This window comes from Mytilus galloprovincialis, chromosome 9 (assembly GCF_965363235.1).
Source record: "Mytilus galloprovincialis chromosome 9, xbMytGall1.hap1.1, whole genome shotgun sequence".
In the NCBI taxonomy this organism is placed as follows: domain Eukaryota; kingdom Metazoa; phylum Mollusca; class Bivalvia; order Mytilida; family Mytilidae; genus Mytilus; species Mytilus galloprovincialis.
The window spans coordinates 49,770,871-49,791,801 of record NC_134846.1 but is presented as its reverse complement, the minus strand read 5'-3'; the positions used below and the strand labels follow the sequence as shown (position 1 = coordinate 49,791,801).

General features: G+C 32.3%; 1 protein-coding gene across 1 annotated transcript; it reads right to left on the bottom strand.

The window, feature by feature from the left end:
- Positions 1–1,476: 1,476 nt before the first annotated feature.
- Positions 1,477–16,199, bottom strand: LOC143046565 (uncharacterized). The gene is made up of 4 exons (XM_076219724.1): positions 15,717–16,199; positions 9,537–9,972; positions 3,587–3,739; positions 1,477–1,536 (listed from the first exon to the last, which is right to left on the bottom strand). The coding sequence occupies exons 1-4, from the start codon at positions 15,869–15,871 to the stop codon at positions 1,477–1,479; spliced, it is 804 nt and encodes a 267-aa protein (XP_076075839.1). The 5' UTR covers positions 15,872–16,199.
- Positions 16,200–20,931: the final 4,732 nt, after the last annotated feature.

Below are 20,931 nucleotides of genomic sequence, written 5' to 3'. Positions count from 1 at the left end.
TTGCTTTGTACTTTTGCTTTTATGTTTACTATCATTGTCCTAAAAAAAACATAGGTAGAGATTAAGACTTGAGACTTTTAGGTAGCAAAAGATATTTATGTGTAAATAATTATATATTTTTTGTTTAACACAGATTTAGAAATGTATATATCATAGATTATTTATAATTGACAGTTTACTATTGATAAAATTAGTTGACTTAGTCTTGTCTTGTATTCTTTGTATCATATAAGGTTCTGTTCACCTTTGTTTACCTTTGATTTTAGTTGTACATGTTTCACAAAAGCAATGAGTACATCACTAAATTATGGTGGCCGGTTAAGGCCATTTCGCGTTTTCGCGTTTTCGCGTTTTCGCCCATCATATTATATAGGGCGAAAACGCGAAATCGCGAAGTCGAAAACGCGAAAACGCGAAGTCGAAAACGCGAAAACGCGAAAACGCGAAGTCGAAAACGCGAAAACGCGAAGTCGAAAACGCGAAAACGCGAAATATTTTTTCTTTCCGATTTCGCGTTTTCGACTTCGCGTTTTCGCGTTTTCGACTTCGCGTTTTCGCGTTTTCGCGTTTTCGACTTCGCGATTTCGCGTTTTCGCCTTTTCGCGTTTTCGCCTTTTCGCGTTTTCGCGATTTCGCGTTTTCGCGATTTCGCGTTTTCGCCTTTTCGCGATTTCGCCTTTTCGCGTTTTCGCGATTTCGCGATTTCGCCTTTTCGCGTTTTCGCGTTTTCGCCTTAAATTATAGGTATATTGATCCAATATCCACCCGTTTATAGTATGGATCACATTTCCGACCTTACATTGATTACGTGCTACGTGTACAATGTTTCGAGTTCTTTCGGAATTATATTCCAGGTAACTCTCTTCAGAGGTCGTCCGTTTTATTTTTATTTTTTATTTTTATTATTATTATTATTTTTATTTTTTATTTTTTATTTTTATTTTTATTTTTATTTTTAAATGTTTGTTTGTTTATTATTTTGTACATTTTATTTATTATTGTACCTTTTATTTATTATTGTTCGTTTTATCAACGTATGGATAACTGGTTTTGGTTATTGTTTAAGATACGTTTCAATATGCATTTTTCATTGTCAACGCACCTTCCTTTGGTTTTAGTATAACTGTCTAATTAATTTCTATTGGGAGACATTGATTTATTTCAAGTGTTTCTTAACGATTTCCCCAATGTTCCTGTTTCTTTTGAATGCTATTGTGGGTTTTTTATCAAAGAGATTTTTGAACTGTGGGTTGTCTTGAATTAAATGCCAATGTTTTCTTATAATGGTTTGTAAATTTTCCGCATTAGCGTGGTATTGTGTTATGAAAGATATATTATAGTTATCTGTGTTTTTGTTTATTCTTGTTTCTTTGTTTGTTAATTTGTTTAATCTTTCTGTATGGGAAATATTTCTTAATATTTTATTTACAAAAGCGATTTTGTAACCTCTTTGTATTAATTTTTCTGTAAATAAGTTTATTCTTTCATTAAAATTGTCAGGATCAGAGGTATTTCTAAGAATTCGTATTCCTTCACCTTTAATAAAGGATTTAAAACAACTTTTAGCCTGGTTAGAATTTTGGTGTAGATATTGGAATTTTTCAGTTGGTTTTGTGAAACATCTAATATCTAAGATATTTTCTTTTTGAAATCTCTGTCCTTTATACGTTTCTAAGTCTAGAAATTTCAAACTTTGTCTGTCAATTTCATAAGTAAATTGCAGTAGGTTGTGGTTTGTGTTTGCTATTTCGAAAAGAAGTTTAACTTCTTCCGTAGTACCTTGAAATAAAATATATTCATCATCCTTCATACGTTTATGAAATAATATTTTGTTTTTGTGTGGAAAGATGTTTAGAATTTTATTTATATGTTGGTATATAGCTATATAAAATAAAAATAAAACGGACGACCTCTGAAGAGAGTTACCTGGAATATAATTCCGAAAGAACTCGAAACATTGTACACGTAGCACGTAATCAATGTAAGGTCGGAAATGTGATCCATACTATAAACGGGTGGATATTGGATCAATATACCTATAATTTAAGGCGAAAAGGCGAAAACGCGAAATCGCGAAAACGCGAAAAGGCGAAATCGCGAAATCGCGAAAACGCGAAAAGGCGAAATCGCGAAAAGGCGAAAACGCGAAATCGCGAAATCGCGAAAACGCGAAAAGGCGAAAAGGCGAAAAGGCGAAAAGGCGAAATCGCGAAGTCGAAAACGCGAAAACGCGAAAACGCGAAGTCGAAAACGCGAAATCGGAAAGAAAAAATATTTCGCGTTTTCGCGTTTTCGACTTCGCGTTTTCGCGTTTTCGCGTTTTCGACTTCGCGTTTTCGCGTTTTCGACTTCGCGATTTCGCGTTTTCGCGTTTTCGCCCTATATAATATGATGGGCGAAAACGCGAAAACGCGAAATGGCCTTAACCGGCCACCATACTAAATACAAAATACAAAATAAACATTCAAGATTATAAAAAAACCGGTTTTTTTCTAAAGTGAACATTGATTGGTTAAATATTTCTCAGTCATGTCCTGTTTTTGAATTTGTTTGTTAACTTTTTGGTCATGAATGTTTGTCTCTAATATTTAATTAACTGTGCATTTGTATTCAGATATCGCAGATCAAATTTATTCGTTCATTGTTTAATCATACGTTTTTTGATTGAGTTAAGTCTGCCAATTGATATTTTATCGTATGTTTTTCTTTGTTGTGATGTTATGCTATTGTTTCAGAAAAAGGGAGAAGGTTTGGATCCATTAAAACGTTTAATCCCGCTGCAAATGTTTGCACCTGTCCTAAGTCAGGAATCTGATGTACAGTAGTTGTCGTTTGTTTATGTAATATATACGTGTTTCTCGTTTCTCGTTTTGTTTATATAGATTAGACCGTTGGTTTTCCCGTTTGAATGGTTTTACACTAGTAATTTTGGGGCCCTTTATAGCTTGTTGTTCGGTGTGAGCTAAGGCTCCGTGTTGAAGGCCGTACTTTAACCTATAATGGTTTACTTTTTAAATTGTTATTTGTATGGAGAGTTGTCTCATTGGCACTCACACCACATCTTCCTATATCTATTCAACCTGGCACTGCTGTTTGTAGGGTCATTTGTCGGTTTTTCATAAGTCACAAAAAAGCTAAGTTGAAATTTAGACATTTTTAACAAAAAAGTCAGATATCATGGTTATCATGGTTATTGTCATTATGATATGGCCACACAAATATGTCTAAAAGGAATCATAAATATACACATAAAATAATGCTATTAACACATACGGCAGTAAAAATGTTTGTTCCTGGTATTTAAAATGTTAAAAAGACTTTCAACACTCTTTGTTTTAGTATGAAAGGCAGTTGTTATATAGTTTTCAAGGCAGCCTCATCATTTAGTTTCCAAGACAGCCTCAACATTTAGTTTTCAAGACAGCCTCATCAGTACAAATGTACCTGCATCATCATTATTTCAAACTTATATAAATAAATACATTTGTAAAATACTTGTTTCCAAAGACTATGTTACAACGTACAAGTACAAATGACATATCCACAAAAGATTATGTTACAACACAAAAAAAAACCAGGTACACACCTGATATAACCTATATCCATTAGAGAATCTGGTAGCAGTAAATGGGAGAAAGTTCTGGTCTAAGATACGTTGATATCCCAAAGAGTCCATAATCCCACTGAAGATGCAGATATCAGTTGCTCCTCTATAGGATATTCCACCCCAAACATGCACCTGAAATATCAAGTAAATAACCATCAATATAATTTGTCACATTTATTGATGTATTTAAAAAAAAAACACCATTACATGACTGGGTCTGTTACAGATATTATAGGCAACCATATGTATGGCCTTTACAAAAAACACAGAAAAAATACATTCTGCATGTACATGATCCCTACTGAAAATTTAATTGGGATTCCATTGAGATTTCAGAGGAATTCAGTGGAATTCCACTGGTGCCATTGGAATTCCACTGGCATTCATTGGAATCATGAATTACAATGGAATTCCACTGTAAAAAAATATGCATTTCCTGGAATCTCAACAGAATTCCAATGAAATTCCGAAACAATGAAATTCCAATGGAAGAACAAGTAAATTTCTGCATGATCATAATTTTATTTTTCTAGTGGAATTTCCACAAAATAATTGCAACTAAAAAAAATCATTCTGGTTATAAATTCAAATGTTCCTGGTAGTAACAAACTACCTACTGGCTACAATTTTTTATTAAAAAACTGCTGCAAAATTGTCCTTTCATGTAATTTCATTGGTTGGTTTGCTGTTAGGTTTCTGTCTTATTGATGTTAACCCATTTCCTACTTTCCTATTTTTTTACACATAAAAACAAATGCATTTGGTCTGTTTGTGATGCACAACAGTGCTAAGTAAGAATCATATATTAGGCTAGCTAACAAGAAATACTTAAATATTTATTGGGCAAGTAAATTATTTTCTGGACAAATAAAATTTTAGGTTTCACTTGCACGGGGACAAGTGCTCACAACAATTATTTCCACACCCCTGTTACTTCAATACATGTGATACACGATGTGTTTACAAATGTAGTGTAATCTTAAGTAATAAAGCAAAATTATGTCCATGAAAAAATATTTCCTTTTCATTTAACAACAGAAATTAGCTCAGATCCTTTTTCTTTTTTTCATACTACACCAGAAGAGTGTTACATTTTGAGAGTCATACAAAATTTGGGACTAACTCATAAACTTTGAAGTTTTGTAACTTACTTTGAGCTGGAGATGTTTCTCAAGTTTCGTTTTTACAATCATGATAATGGTAAACTTAATTTCTTTCTTCTAAAGATGTAATTTCTGATTGTCTCTCCGAGTTCAAACATGTGCCTTTCTTAACCATCATACGGCACATAGAGGAACTTGGAAAAAAGCACAGATTAATGACAATTCATTCATTCCCAAACATTGCAGACCGGTGTCAATAATTATCATCATTAATGAAATACGTTTACCTATTGTAAAACGCTTCAATGACTTTGACAAAAGATTGCAATGCAGACAAATGATTACAAGTGACTGGGAATAGAAAAAACGTCATAATTACGTCAGCAAAATGGTGTTTTTGACGCTAATAATACAAATGAAGATGGTTGATGTGAAGTAAAATAGCTGTCAAATAAAGCAGATTTGTTATCAGATAAGTAAATTATATATATTTTGATTATTTTTTTTTGCTGAATAACTATTTGGTGAAGCATTATAATAATTATTGATAATTATAATAAATATGAAACACCAGAAAGTAGCCTTTACATTTTACAGTGTTGGTTTAATGATTTCCATTCAGGAATAACTGATAGATTTGTACAATATATTTTATTTCAAGGTTAACATAATTCATGCTTCAGCCATTCTTATGATTGTGTGTGGGTAAATTAAAAGGGGGAAAAGGGAGGGGGTACATTATTTGAAATGTTATGAAAAGGCTGAATTAATATTCGTGTTATTAAGGTCAACCTTAAAAATATGTTTGTTTGCAGTTTTCCGACTGTACCTTCAGACTGAAGGGTCGGTAGGTAGGAAAAATATTTTATTTTATCAGCCAAAATACAGTTTAAACAAGCAGTTACACTAAACCAAGTTTCTTGTGAAGAAAAAAAAACGTTTTAAAACAACAAACACTGGACATGCTGAAAACCAACATCAAATGAACAGGCATTTTCAGATAATTTTTTTTTTAACCAAAACTGAAACTTTAACATTGTGTCATTATCCAATTTATGACATAAAATATGGTATAATTATTAAATACTGGAACACTTATAAACAAGGAATGTCATTATGACTAGAACTGTTTTAAAGAAATATATTCAGACATGTATGCTTCTTGACTAGAATGTTTTCATGAGTAGAGTATTTTCATCAGAAAAATGTAGATATTAAAGATTTACAAGACAATGTATTAAAGAGTGTATTTTTAATAAAAAAAAATAACCATTGAATCTTCCTCAATTGAAAAAAAGGCAACTTGAAAAAAAAGTATTAAGACATTCGACTGTTTTCATATTTCTAACAATATTTAATTATATGTGATAAGGTTATATTTTTGCCAGGCTTTAAAGAAAACCAAAGAAATCTAAAGTTTGGGGTGAAATCCATAGCACCCCATTAAAAGTAAATGGTCTGTACTGAAATGTTTTTAATGCATAAAAAAAATTGGCAGCATAGCTCCTAAGGACATGTTTTAATTGAATTCACACAGGCCACACAGTTTGGGTATATTTTATATTGTAAGAAAGAGAATAATTGCAATGAGTGGGGCAGCCCCCCTTATCCTAAAGGAGCATACTCATTGCAATCGAAGATAGATTTAATATAGAGAGAGTATATTTATTTTTCAAGCTAATCATTCATTTTCTCTACATCTTTGTGTAGTTAGGGTTGCTTCTTATTGATTTGGCATGATCCATATCCATTAACATTTCAAATGAGCCCTTCCTCCCACAGGCACTTGTTTCTATCCATTGGAAGACCCACTATCAACGTATATTTACGAGGGGGTACTCTAAGGGAAAATACAATGCATATCACTTGAAAGAAAAACTTTTCATGAATCGAATGGTGTATGGAACAAAAAATTTGAGACTGAATTGACAGAGAAATAAGGGTTTTAAGCGGAGAGGTGAAAAAAGTAGTTGGGTACTTTCTCGTAAATATACGTTGATAGTGGGTCTTCCAATGGATAGAAACAAGTGCCTGTGCTTCCTCCGTACAGGCGTGTTTACAGATATCCATGAAGATTTAAGTCGCGGAGGAGTGGTTTCATCTTTGTCGTCTTCACAACGATTTGTAGAAAATATGCCATACTTCAAGCTGCTGTCGAATTATTTAACCACTGAAATTGGTTCCATAAAGTCAGGCTCCACAGATTCTGTACCCGATTTGTTTGAGACAGAATGGTTATCGTGTCAGTTATGAATATCCGCTGCATCAATGTCAATGATATCATCACACATCATTACATGTGCCTGAATCTGTATAAACAGTTTACTAATAAACTTTTTTGTTTGTTATCTGTCTTAAAATTGACACGAGACGACAACGTAAAAAGTAAAATCACAAAAATACTGAACTCAGAGGAAAATCAATTCGGAAAGTCCATAATCACATGGCTTATCTATTAGTTGAAAATGCGGCTTTGAACTAGCTTTCAGTACCTGCGAGCATTCTTTGTTCAATAATGTGTGTCTTTGTGTTATTATTATGTAATAAAGTACTCCTCCGTGACTTCATGGATACCTGTAAACAATTTCCATGTGCTTTATCATTAAATGGTTACATGAACGCTTGACGGGAAGCTAAGAAAAACCGAAATTGAAATGCGTAATTGACCCAGACTTTAAATCATTTCTGGAAAGGACCCAAAGTTCTGGATCGCGTCAATAGAAGTATTAAAAAAACATTCTTCAAATATAAAGCAATAAAATTTTCACAGTCGGGAGGATTTTCAAGGGTCGGTCGGTAAACTGCAAACAAACAATATTTTAATTTAAGCCTAATCTTTATACTCTATTCATTGTATTGATATTTTAATAAAAACAACATTTATCAAATTAAATTATTACATTGTATTATACCTGTTAGAAACTGTTTAATCTTGAGTGTTTATTTAAAACAAATATCAAGGACTTTTGATTCTTTGTGGTGTGATTTTTGATTTTGCAGGGGGAAACTCAGATGCATTTATTGATTAAAAGATCTGTTCAACTGTGAAGAATTTCAAGCAGAACAACTTCACCAAGATGTTATTTAGCATTTCTAGTTGGAAGTCCTGATACAGCAATTTTAATTACAGACAGGAAGAGAAGTTTACTTATGATAATATATATAACACAAAAATAAAAAATGGAAATTCAAGAAAATCCTTTTTAATAATTTCATGAACTTTAGATGAACAGTTCATGAACTTCAAGTGGACAATCAATGTTCATGAATTAAATTACTGATGAACAGTTCATGAACACAGTAGTTCATGAATGATTCATGAACTGGTATGGTTCATGGACAAATTCATGAATCATTCATAAAAAATTCATGAACTAAACATGAACAGGACATGAACTACAAATGGACAAGCGTGTTTTTGTTCATGAACTTTAATGAAATTTGGTCGGGATTTTCTTTGGACTTTCTTAGGATTTCATTGGGATACCAATGGATTTCCACTGTAATCTCGGTGTAAAACCACAGCAGATTCCACTGAAAAAACAGTGGAATCTGCTGTGGTTTTACACCGAGATTCCAGTGGAAATCCATTGGTATCCCAATGAAATCTGCTGTGGTTTTACACCGAGATTCTAGTGGAAATCCATTAGTATCCCAATGAAATCCTAAGAAAGTCCAAAGAAAATCCCGACCAAATTTCCCAATGTGAATCCAGTGGAAATTACAGTGGATTTCCACTGGAACTTCCACTGGAAATCCCAATTAAATTTTCAGTAGGGATGTATGCATGGTTTGGCATGTTTGGTCAGCTTCAAAAGTCCCAGACATGAAAGATATGAAACAATTCAATTGACAATAATTGAAAAAACTAAACATTGCCAAAGGCCTCATTGATAACAAATTGTTACACAGAAAAAATATGACAGACATGAACTAGCAAAAACCACTGAGATACAGGCTCCTGACTTGGGACAGGCACATACAGAATGCTCAACAATCCCCTAACCTAGTATAGTGATAAAACAGCACATTTATAATTACATTTGTAGATATTAAAAACAAACTGTAATTATCAGTTAACAAAGGCTCAATTGTCAGATCATACAATGCAAAAAAATGCCTGATTCATGCTAGTTCTAGGCAGTTACTCCAAAACTCAATCCCAGCCTTCCCTTTGTGATATGAATACTTTGTTTACCATTTCAGAGAGATCCATACACTTACACAAATGTGTCTTTAGTCTTGAAACTACAAAAATCCTTGTTATTTGCCCCTGTTTTGGCCCCTAATTCCTAAACTGTTGGTACCATATATATAACACTTAAGCATGTTAATATAGTTGATTTATTACATACAATATTAGAAAAAACATAAAAAAACAAACTTTAACAACTGAACCATGGACATGAGGTCAAGGTCAGATGACACCTGCCAGAGGGACATTGAGATCAATCATTCCATGCATGTACCCATTTTCTTATTTAATTATATAATAACTGAGATATGAACTTGACCACCAAAGCTTAACGTTGTTCACTGATCCATGATACAAGTGTATGAGGTTGAGGTCTTGAAAGTGAAAACTGTCTGACAAAAGATATACAAAATGTACCATAATCTGATAATGGGAATGATAGATCACTAGGTTCAGTAAACAGGCATGTAAAAATCAGTCAAACATACATGTATAAACATGAAAAAATGCTATAATGAAGGCTTTACATATTATGGTTCATGATAAAAATCACTTCTTCAAGTTCATATGAAATTTAAGTCCCATGACTGGCATATCTTATTGTTTATTGAACAATTTGAAACCAATTTACCTTGTATGAATGTTTTGGCTTTGGTCTCTTAGATGATATATACTGCATTTCTGATTCTCTCTTAAAATAATGTATCCTGCCAGTAGATGACAACTCAACAGTTGTCTCGTCAACAAAAATGACATCAGAAAAACTGTCACTCATATGAAGAGCTCTCAAACACCAATGCTTCCTTTTGAGTTTGTTTATATGTGATATCAATTGGCAATACTGTACTCTTATTGTTGTCCATCCAAGCTGTTTTCTTAGTTTACACATGTAAGAAGTAGTGACCTGTAGTTGAAATATATCATCCAGTTTTTCACATAGAGCTTTTGATGTTAATTCAGAGTTTTCTGTTAACCAAATATTTATTGCCTGTCGATGAATGTCAAGGACTCTTTTCTTAGAAATAATTCTCTTTGAATTCTGTCCTATGAGCCCATTTTTCTTGTACCTGTAAATAATCAAATTAAACTGCAATTACAGAAAACATGTCATTTTAGACATGCATGTAGTATACAGTTACATGTATGTTTACATGTACAAAAATGATGTATGGCAAATTTTAATCATGGTAATAATAATTGCAGCAAAAAATAATTTATTTTCCTTTAAACACAAATCTAGTAGTCATTAACATGATTAAAAAGTATTTCAATAAAAAAAATAATTCTAGGTAAAGGTCTTCAAAAGAAACTGTCATACACGTACAATTACGATTAGGATTACAATTACTAGTTTTATAAATTGACCATAAACCCACTTATTCATGGTATGGTATCAATATTTCTGACCTAAATATTGGTCAGAAATATTGATACCATACCACGAATAAGTGGGTTTATGGTCAATTGATAAAACCCGTTGAATCCTACACGTCTTGATTCATAAGAATCACAGCATAGATCACATTTCAAAAGCCCACTATCGGTTTTGCGTTCTCAAACATTCTGGATAAAATGTCAATGAATCTGGAGTGAAAACATTTATTGATGTAGATCGTTAGACATTCGAATTCAACTATTAGATTTTCCTGAGTATCAGTGAGATGTTTTCTGTTTACTATTTCATGCCCTAAAATACTACTTGCATACAATACTATTAAATTCACTCGTGAAAGCTTATGTTAGTTTTTGTTATCTATTTCTAAATACAACACACGATAGAAAGAGCTTTACATTTGACTTTCAAGCACGGTCTTCATTACCAACAGTATTCTGACCTTGATTTTTCTATTTTATTTCTTTTTTGAGTCACTGTTCTATTATAAACTTTGACCTGTTCAAAAAGCTAAGAATTGTCTACCCAAAGAATAGATTCCTTAACTTTGTAATGTACATGACTGTATTTAGCCTTTTAACTTTTTTTCATTCGAGCGTCATTGATGCTTTTCTTGTAGACTTAACTCGTGTCTGGCGAACATGGTTTTAATTCTGGTATCTTTTTATACCTTCATACCTTTGTATATAAATTGGTTATTTCGAAAGTGTGTAAAGGTATTCATAAACTTCTGAATTAAGAAATTCTTCTGCAAAACTAAGTTTCCCTGTATAATATGTTTGAATTGATTTAAGTAAAATCAGGAAATCCTTAAAATTTGAGATGTATTATGAGACCAATATAAGTCTCGTCATAAGAGGTCCCAATCAATTGCATGCCACAGGTTTCACCGCATACAACATTTACCATGAGAACAAAATATAAAGATATGATAGATAGAATAAATGCATTCAGAATTCTAGATTTTAAAGCAAACTGAGTGCATAAATTTATATTGCGATAGGTTTGTGCAAATTGCATCAATCATCCAGTTAGTAGAAATTAGGATTTGCCAAAGAGTTATAATGGGAAACATTATGTTCATTCCCAAGTAATAAATAAGATAGTCCAGCTTTAAAATAACTATTCAACTAGAATCTGTACATACATTGTATATACTTTCAACTGGATTCTTCTATTCACAGTCAATTATTTCAATTCACAAGCAAACACAAATTTAGCAACAATCTTATGGTGACCCGGCAGTCAGCTGTCTTAGGTTCATGTATTGCTTTTCTTTTTTTAAAGAAAGCAACTTGTTTCTAATATTGCAGCAATGTGTTAACATTAATTATCGTATGCGGTGTTATCCAGGTTGAAAATGCTTTAATTGTACGATCACTACGATGTGTGATAGAATAAATTAACATTATTTTAAAAATGAATTTATACGAGACACACAAAATATCACAATTGTCATTGCAGTAGCTAGATTGGGACAATTGATGGAAAAAGTTAGCAATACTGTGTGTAATTTCTCTTTCATGGACAATGAAAGTCCCATTTTTGTCTGTTATCTTCAGAACACTGCTCCTGACTGTTTTTTTACCTTAATTGTCGTACTGACTTTTTTTTTTGGCAAGTGTCTCATCCTGCCTTTTTTTTTTTACTCAAAACTCCTGTCCTGCCTATTTTTTTTCAAATTTCATCCTAGCACCCCCCCCCCCCCCCCACCCCCCTCCCCCCCTCATAATAAAATGGTAGCTCCCTTATCATCATGCACCAAATATTACTGTAAAAGTCATAAAGCAAGAATGTTACAGTTATTCGTCATGAAGGAACTTCTATAAATAGGGAAAAATCAATGGTGGTATTACACCTGCACTACCTGAACACAAAATACAGGGCTGGACATTACCGTTTGTCCGATTGTATTGACCTGTCCTGTATTTGCAAGCTTTGTCAGGTGAAACTTTGGCACTGTTGTTTTTAATTTTTGACAGTGTGGATTAAACTTATTGCGCTGTACGTACACATATCCCACCACCAATATACATGTACACAGTTACAGTTCTCATTTCTGAACATGCCATGATGCTGGCAATTAGCTGCGGATCCGTAGCTCTTAGGTCCTTATGTTATTTTTTTACTATTTGCGGATCTATGGTCCGCAAATAGTAAAAAAATAACATAAGGACCTAAGAGCTACGGTTCCGCAGCTAGCTGGCAATTGACTAGGGGAATCTATAAGTAAGGTGGGAAAGAAACCAATGTTAATGCCTCTTTTTAGTATAAGCCTCCATATTTTTGGAGCACCTCCATTTGAAGCTTTACAAAATGTACCTCAATTTTAAAATTTTAAATTTAAAGTAAAAAATGAAAGTAGCTTCCATTTGATTTTGCTTTTAAGCATGACAGCAAAACATTAAAAGAGGGTTTATTTGATAGGATATACATATGTACATGTAAATATTAAAATAATAAGTTAAGATGTAATAAAGAAGCAGATTTTTTAATAGTGAAATGTTTTACGTACTTCAGGATCATACATCTCAAATTGTAGATACAAATCAAAATAAATTGTATTTAAAAAGCTTGTTTTTGACACAATTAATAAATTTAAAAGGTTTAATCATATACAAGGTGACCATGCAGGTGTATTTACAGCCCTGGTTTAACCCATACCACTACTACAGAATAAATAGGTCCATAGGAGAACCTAGTTGTTTAGGAAGAAATGATGATTTAATAATCGACACAATGATAGAAATATTGAGTGAGAGTACTTAGTCTTGCAAATATTCTTCTAGTCTGAAATAATAAAATTAATTTTGATGTGGTATTCATCATGTTCATATAACATTAAAAATGCTCGATCCCTTTATTTGGTAAAATCTAAGCGCATTTTATGATTTAGTGTTATTATTGCATATACATGTATCATGTACATGATGTATATCATCAACATGTAAGATTTTCAATTATGAATTGGGACAAGTAAGATAAAAGAGTTTCGGACAAGTTGATTTTCTTGCACATGTTGCAACTTGTCTGACATGTCTGAAGGGACAATTTAGAAAAAAATATAATGTATAGAGGCCTGATCCTTGGTATTTAAATGTAAGTATACTTTGATTCCACCATCATGACCACGTCAGTGCATGTGATATTGTTGATTTTTTTCAAAACTACCTCTACTCTTTTTAATGGGAATATATGTGTATTTTTCATTAAATTTGGAAATTTTGATTAAACCATGAATTGACTGAAACTTCAAGAGTCAAAGCCTGCTTTGAAATAAGACTCAGTCAGTGGCAGATCCAGCCATTTTAAAAAGGGGTGTTCCCAACCCAGAGTAAAGGGGGAGTTCAAACCCCCGGACCCCCCCCCCCCCCCCTGGATCCGCCAATGCTGACTCCTTTTTGTCAGTGATGATGCATAAATACAATGTACATGTAGACCCTCAAATCTGCACATATAGTAAGTTTAGGCATGGAAAATGTATACACTAGTGTTTTTCAGTTTGTATTATTGCAAAATTACTACTGAGACTGCACTGTTTGCGAAAAAGTTGTCTTTTTGGAAATAATTTTAAGCCATTTTTTTCAAATTGGTATTCTTCTCCAGGGGAAAAAGCCTGTATTCTCTATTAACTTAAGGCACACAATATCACTGCATGTATTTAGTCCAGGTAACAGTTTTTCACTAGAGACTATTTGATGTGAATAGTGTGAAAGCATGGATCTTGACATTGGTGTTTTGTTTAAATTACAGTCCTATATAATATATATATAATATTCATGCACAAGAAAGTGAAGACTTCTTCTCTCAGTTATAAAATGGTAAAGTACATGTAGGGCTATAAACCTGTCATTTCATACCGATAAGGCGACTGATGACATTACATTGTACATTTTTCAAACAGATGTTTAAAACTCAAAATTGATAAACTTTAAAAGTTTTAGGAAAATGCACAGGCACATGTGGGGTTGACCCTCCCCCTTTTTCTTCAAATTTTTTTGTGTTTAACTTTTATTTTAGAAAATACTCTTTAAAGTTCTTTACCCTGCCTTTAAATTTTTTTTTTGAAAACCCAATTATATTCAATATACAATGTATGTTTTATTTTAAAATATTTTTATCTTGCAATTTACTGATTTATTGAAAAAATCAATTTTGTAAAAAAAAATCAAAAACACATATACATGTATGTATATAAAGAAAAAAAAGATACATTTCATTTTTATCCCTTCTTGCAACAATTGTCACCTATAAATTGCAGTCTTTACCATGAACTTTACAATTTACCGGCCCTGACCTCAATCATGTCAACTTTTAAAAATATTTAGTTAAGATTCTGTTGGCCTGTAGTCATGGTAGTTATGATTTTAACAGGCCAGAGAGCAACTTTACAAGCAAGGGCTGCCAGGCCTGTTGTTCAGCATGAAGACTGATATTGAGAGAGAAACCATGCAGTAATTCTTAGTCCAAATAATTCTAGCAATATCTGTGAACTAATAGAATATAATTAATGTGACAGTTTAATTTGAAAATATGATGTTTTCTAAGTGGTGCAGGAGATAATATAAAAAAGAAGATGTGGTATGATTGCCAATGAGACAACTATCCACAAAAGACCAAAATGACACAAACATTAACAATTATAGGTCACTGTACAGCCTTCAACAATGAGCAAAGCCCATACCGCATAGTCAGCTATAAAAGGCCCAGATAAGACAATGTACATGTAAAACAATTCTAATGAGAAAACTAAAGGCTGTATTTATGTAAAAAAATGATAAGTTCACTTCGTGCAACATGTTTTGCCATTTTTATTTCACGTGCAGTCGTGAAAAGGTCAGTTGTTCACTGTATTTCGTGAAATTGGTAAAAAGATTTTCTTCCGTGCAGGTATCCTTATTTACACCGCTCTTTCATATGCTGCTAATATGGTGATGGATACACATGGTACAGCACTTTGTATAAAAGTTATTACCTGATTTATGTTCATAAGTTTCAAAGCTGCAGGAAAAAAAAGCTAGCAACAAATGAAAATTGACCAATCCTGGAAAATCCTCCTTCACATACCCCGTAACAAATGTTTATATTAGTAATACCGGAAATGCATATGACATATGATGAGCTAGTCCAAATAGTTAAATGATGTACGTCTTGAAAGGCTATTATTATTTTTTTCCTTGACGCCTTTCTTGTTGAAGTAATGAAGTAAGACGCCTTACTTGGTCAAAGTAAGACGTCAAGGAAAAAAATTATAACAGCCTATCAAGACGTCATAACTATTTGTACTAATGATGAGTGACCCTTCTTCTGTTTCTGCCTGAAAATGGCCACAATCAACGAGCTGATTATTATGCCATGACTAAGGTGCGAACACAGACCCCTCCCCCTTCCACGAATAACTTCTACAATAGAACTTACCGAATCAGAAACAGACGAATTGATTGTCTAGTTGTTTTAGTTTGGTGTCTTCTTTCCAATTCTCGCTGAATTTGAACAGACGACAGTTTTTCTTTATGCAGATTGACAATAATACTGCGAACACTTGACGATAGACGAGTAACCTGGACAGTCATCACTATATTATTGTTAGACGTAAATTCCTTCCCTAACTTGAAATAGTGTGTATGTTCACAATTTGGTAAAATGAATAAACTATCATGGTCGTTGACGTTGTAGTGGTCGTCGGTTTTGTTGATGAAGAAATTACATGTGATGATGTGATTATAAAATACGAAATTTGACTGTGAAACGAACCAAATTATATTTCGCTTTAGAATGATATAATAGTTCACACACGCTGTAAACGTTCTAAAACGAAATGATTAGCTTCACGCGTTTACCGATCAACACGCTTGATATCATTCTATGCCGTGTATAAACGGAATGGAACACGGAATGTAACACGGAATGAACTCAAACGAAATGAACGAAATGAATGAAATGGAAACGGAATGAACGAAACACGCAAACGGAACAAATGAAAAACGGAGCGAAAACGGAAAAACGGGAAACTTGAATGGTTCAGTAGCTGTATTTGTATAGGCCGAAAACTCGAAAACGCGAAAATGATAAATGTCAGTAACTAAACACGTACTACTTATATTATTCTGAGGCATTCAAGAACATTCTTGATGATGCATTTTTATAGCTATGATTTTTAAATGTTTCATGTCGAAAGATGTTATAAAAACACATTTAGTGTCAAAGCTCACTCATAATAGATAAACATTTGTTTACTTATACGTCGGTGAGTGCAAATGTGTTCTATGGTTACCATCCTTTGATTATGATCGACACCAATGTGCTGGGTGTTTCATAACATAAGCCAAAAAAAAAAAAAAAAAACCCAACGATAAATCATTATGAAAAACTATTTATTTAAGATAAACAAGTGTTAGGAATGGTGTAGTGTTAGTATAAACACGATTGTATAATTTCGCAATGACAAAGATATCACAACGCGTATTTGCGAAAATGTCCGCACAGAACAGTTGTGTAAAAGGTTTAGCCATGGCGTTGTCAGTTTATTTTTGATTTATGTGTTCGAAATCTAACAAATGTAACGCAATAAAGTAAGATGGACTAGCAGTTTTACTTCATGGCAGATTTACATATTTTAACCACATGAATACGATTCTTTAGGGATTCAGTATTTTGAAACATGAAACTTTGAGTTCAAAGAGTACGAAATATGATAATACATTTTTGATAAGGGCACATTTTAAATGTCCAATGACTTATATTGTTTACAGTCATATCTTAAGTTGAACCGCGATATATGAACCGATCAGACTATCAATCTGAATCCTTCAAATTATTTGAGGGGAACATAATTCTAAAGCTTGAATTGATGAAACTTAAATACATAAGAGATCATAATAAATGTCTATGCTAAGAAAGCTTAAACGATAACTTTTTTGTTAATATTATGTAATATGTACTATGGTTTAAATCATTTTTATAGTGTGTTATACTGAATTGCATTTATAGCACATTAATGATCCTTTAATTCATTTTTCTGTGATATGAAGGGTTTTAAATTGAACAAAGCTTAAGGATATTATAGATAAAAGACATTCTGCAGTGTACAGTATTAATTTGAAATCCTAATATTTATTTTCTGTCAATAAAATCAAAATAACAGAATACAACGGCAATGGACGTATTGATTACTGTCACAACAAGATCAAAATTGGAACGGGATCTATCAAACTTTTTATCTTGTAATATTTGTACGGACACTAGAATTAAAAGTAATTCAAACGTTTTTCTTACGGAAACAAATATACAGACAATAAATCAGTAACAAGAATGCGATTATATTTTAAAGACAACTATCATTATCTATAAGTTATCAAATTTAAGAGGTTTATCTATTAGATTTGAGGATTTTTCCGATACAAGTCATAATATAAATAGTAAACAATCAAATACTTGTCCTATATGAAACCTTTTTAAACAAAAACTTTATTTCCAGCAAATTCGGTTTTCATAAAATATACGTATATACTCGGCTTAAAAAGAAACGTTACATGTCTGTTTGATCATCTTCAAATCCCAAAAATATAACAATAAGCTTATAGAATAGTTTGCTTACATCATTTCAAAGAGAGCAATAACAAGTTTTTTCTATTGCACATTTCCGGACAATTTTAGCAGTATGAGTACAAAATACAAGTTAACATGTCAATACTCGTGTATGACCATCTCTTGCATCTATGACTGCCTGACACTTCCATTCCTTGAAAAGCGATATTATAGTATTTTGTATCTATATAGTAAAATGCCAGGTCGGGTGCAGGACACGGATCCTTCTTTCAGCACTAAAAAACGCATTTGCTTCAGTCGACAAATCATAGTTAGGTTTGAAATAGTGTCATAGACATTTGGTTTAAAAATACATGTTGATTAAATATTTATCTTACGGCATGTACATTTTTGTTTATGTATAAACGACTGTTAACGTCATAATCCAACTGCATTTCTAACGTCTATATTTTCGCGAACCATCGGACTTTAGCGTATGGAAGCATCGCACTTTAACGTAGACCATCGCACTTTAACGTAGACCATCGCACTTTAGCGTGACAATCGTTCTTTAGCGTCCTTATCGCACTTTAGAGTAAAGATACCAATTTCAATATGAGTTCTAATCTCGGCGAGGGAAGAACGAAAAATTAGCAAAATGCAAATTTGAAGATCTAACATTATTGGGCTGATGTTTAGAGGAGTTATATATATATATATATATATATATATATATATATATATATATATGGCTAAAATAATACTTGTTTGTGATTTTCAGTTTAAAAAAATTTACTTATCATGACTTTTTTTATACAAACCTTTGATGTCGATAGAGATGCGTGATATATAACAAGGACCTAGCAACCTAAACATGACAATCATTTTAACCGACCAAAAAATAAATGTTACTGAAGTGAGGCTTTTCACTACTGGCAATACAAAACATTAGTTTTATCTCCAGATAATCCTAACTGATTCCAACCAAATAGTCCATCTTTTGTTATAATATTATTAAATTGAAAGCAACTAATGACTTTCCTTAATAATGTTATTAACTACACATCAAAAACTATCATTTAGACGTTATCGGGTTAAATCATATATATTGATCATTGACGAAGGGATTGTGAAAGTGAATCATAGTAAATGTTAGTAATACATGCATCTTTAATACAGATACAGATAAATATAATAATAAAGATACCGATTTTATTTGTCAAGAGTCCGAATGCTTATGTTCTTTTGATTTAACTATATGATTATATATAAATTGACTGAAGATGACAGAGAATCATTTTTAGATGAGATTATTGGTCTTTGATTTCCCCTTAAATACATGTTTACATAAACCATAAAGCTTGGGGTTGATTTTTTTCAAGTTTAAGAAAAGTTTAAAAAATTTGAAATGCACTTTCTATTGCATCATTAAAACTAAATCTCCAAATTTCACAGCCATATAGCAAAATAGGCCTTACAATCTTATCAAAAAGATCGTACTGACATTTAATTACTAGTAGATTAACTAAAATAATTGATTCGACATTTTTATTAATCAATCGATAAATTGAAGAACTGAATGGAATAAAAACATGAATAAAGAAAATATTTGTTTAACGCCATTATCTTTGACTACCCTACAGGTATACTAGCCAGGTGACTGTACAGTGGCGGATGCGGGTTTTGTTCCGTAGATAAGACCTCCCGTTTGTTTGCCGAAATTATTTTTCAATTGGGACATATGGTTTGAAACCCCTCTTTTCTGTGACCAGTGGTTGTCGTTGTTGTTTATATTTTTTTTATAAGTGTTGTACATCAATCAGGCCGATAGTTTTCTTGTTTGAATTGTTTTAATTCATATTTGTAATTTTGGGAAATTTTATAAATGTTTAAGCGGTAAGGTTTTCGCTCGTTGTTGAAGGATGTACGGTGATCTAATTCATTGGCAAGTACACAACATCTTCTTACATTTATTCGTTAAATCATGTAGATCTTCATCAAGTCTAAATAAATAATTGATTTAAAAAATGTACTTATTGATAACTATACAACTTTTAATTCCAAATGATTATGTTTATCTAACATAGAATTATTATCAGCGGAGACATATACACACTAAGTCTAAACTGGTTTAAAAAATTATTGTCACATGTATATGTAATAGTGTGTTTTTATGTAAAAAAAATTCTGTGAATATCTACCACTACTGTTACCGGCTTAAGAGATCAGCGTTTCTCGCGAGCTTTGAATAAACAAATCCAAACCAAAACAAGTACATAAAATGCATATTTTTAATCACAATATAGAAACACTTAAATTGTAATACATATTTTTATGAATAATTCAATTGTATTAAATCTTTGCCAATCAGGCATGTACAGCAGCATCAAGGGATTGTAAATATACAATTCCTTATTTACAATTCCTTGGCAGCATGTATTCTTCTATATTGTGACCTTATTTGAACTAAAAGAAAAAGAAGAAGAAGAAGAAGTCTGGAATTATCGCTATCTGTTCGACGGTCTAAAGATTACAGTGTGTTATCGATCTAGGTGTTCTCGCTGAGGTCCGCGTTCTAAATCTTAAGCATTTCATTGGTCAGTAGATTTGCAATCTTTCAATCCAAGGTGTTCTCAATGGAGTCCGCGTTCATGTTTCAATAGGATAAACCATATTGTTAGTTGTCTATCCAAGTTAACAAAATAGATATTTTTTAACCAAAAAGACGGATTTTTCTACATGTTCTACAATAAATTTGTACAACGATTGAATATTGTTTAATGCATAAATGTCCAGGTCTAGATCGACCTTGCTTTGCTTCGACGAAAGTACAAATATAGAAAAATCACAGATTTATATTAAAAATAGAACGTTCAAGAACAGTTAAAGAAATCATCACAATTTTTTTTATTGTTAGTTATTTTGTACAAATATAACTATAATGCGAACCCGAGGTTGTGAAATAGCACGTGAAATCGCAAAAGATATCAATTGGCAGGCTTAACTCAATCAAAAAAAACGTAAATGAAAACACTATGAACGAATAAATTTGATCTGCAACATCTGGATGCAAATGCACAGTTAATAAAATATTAGGAACAAACAT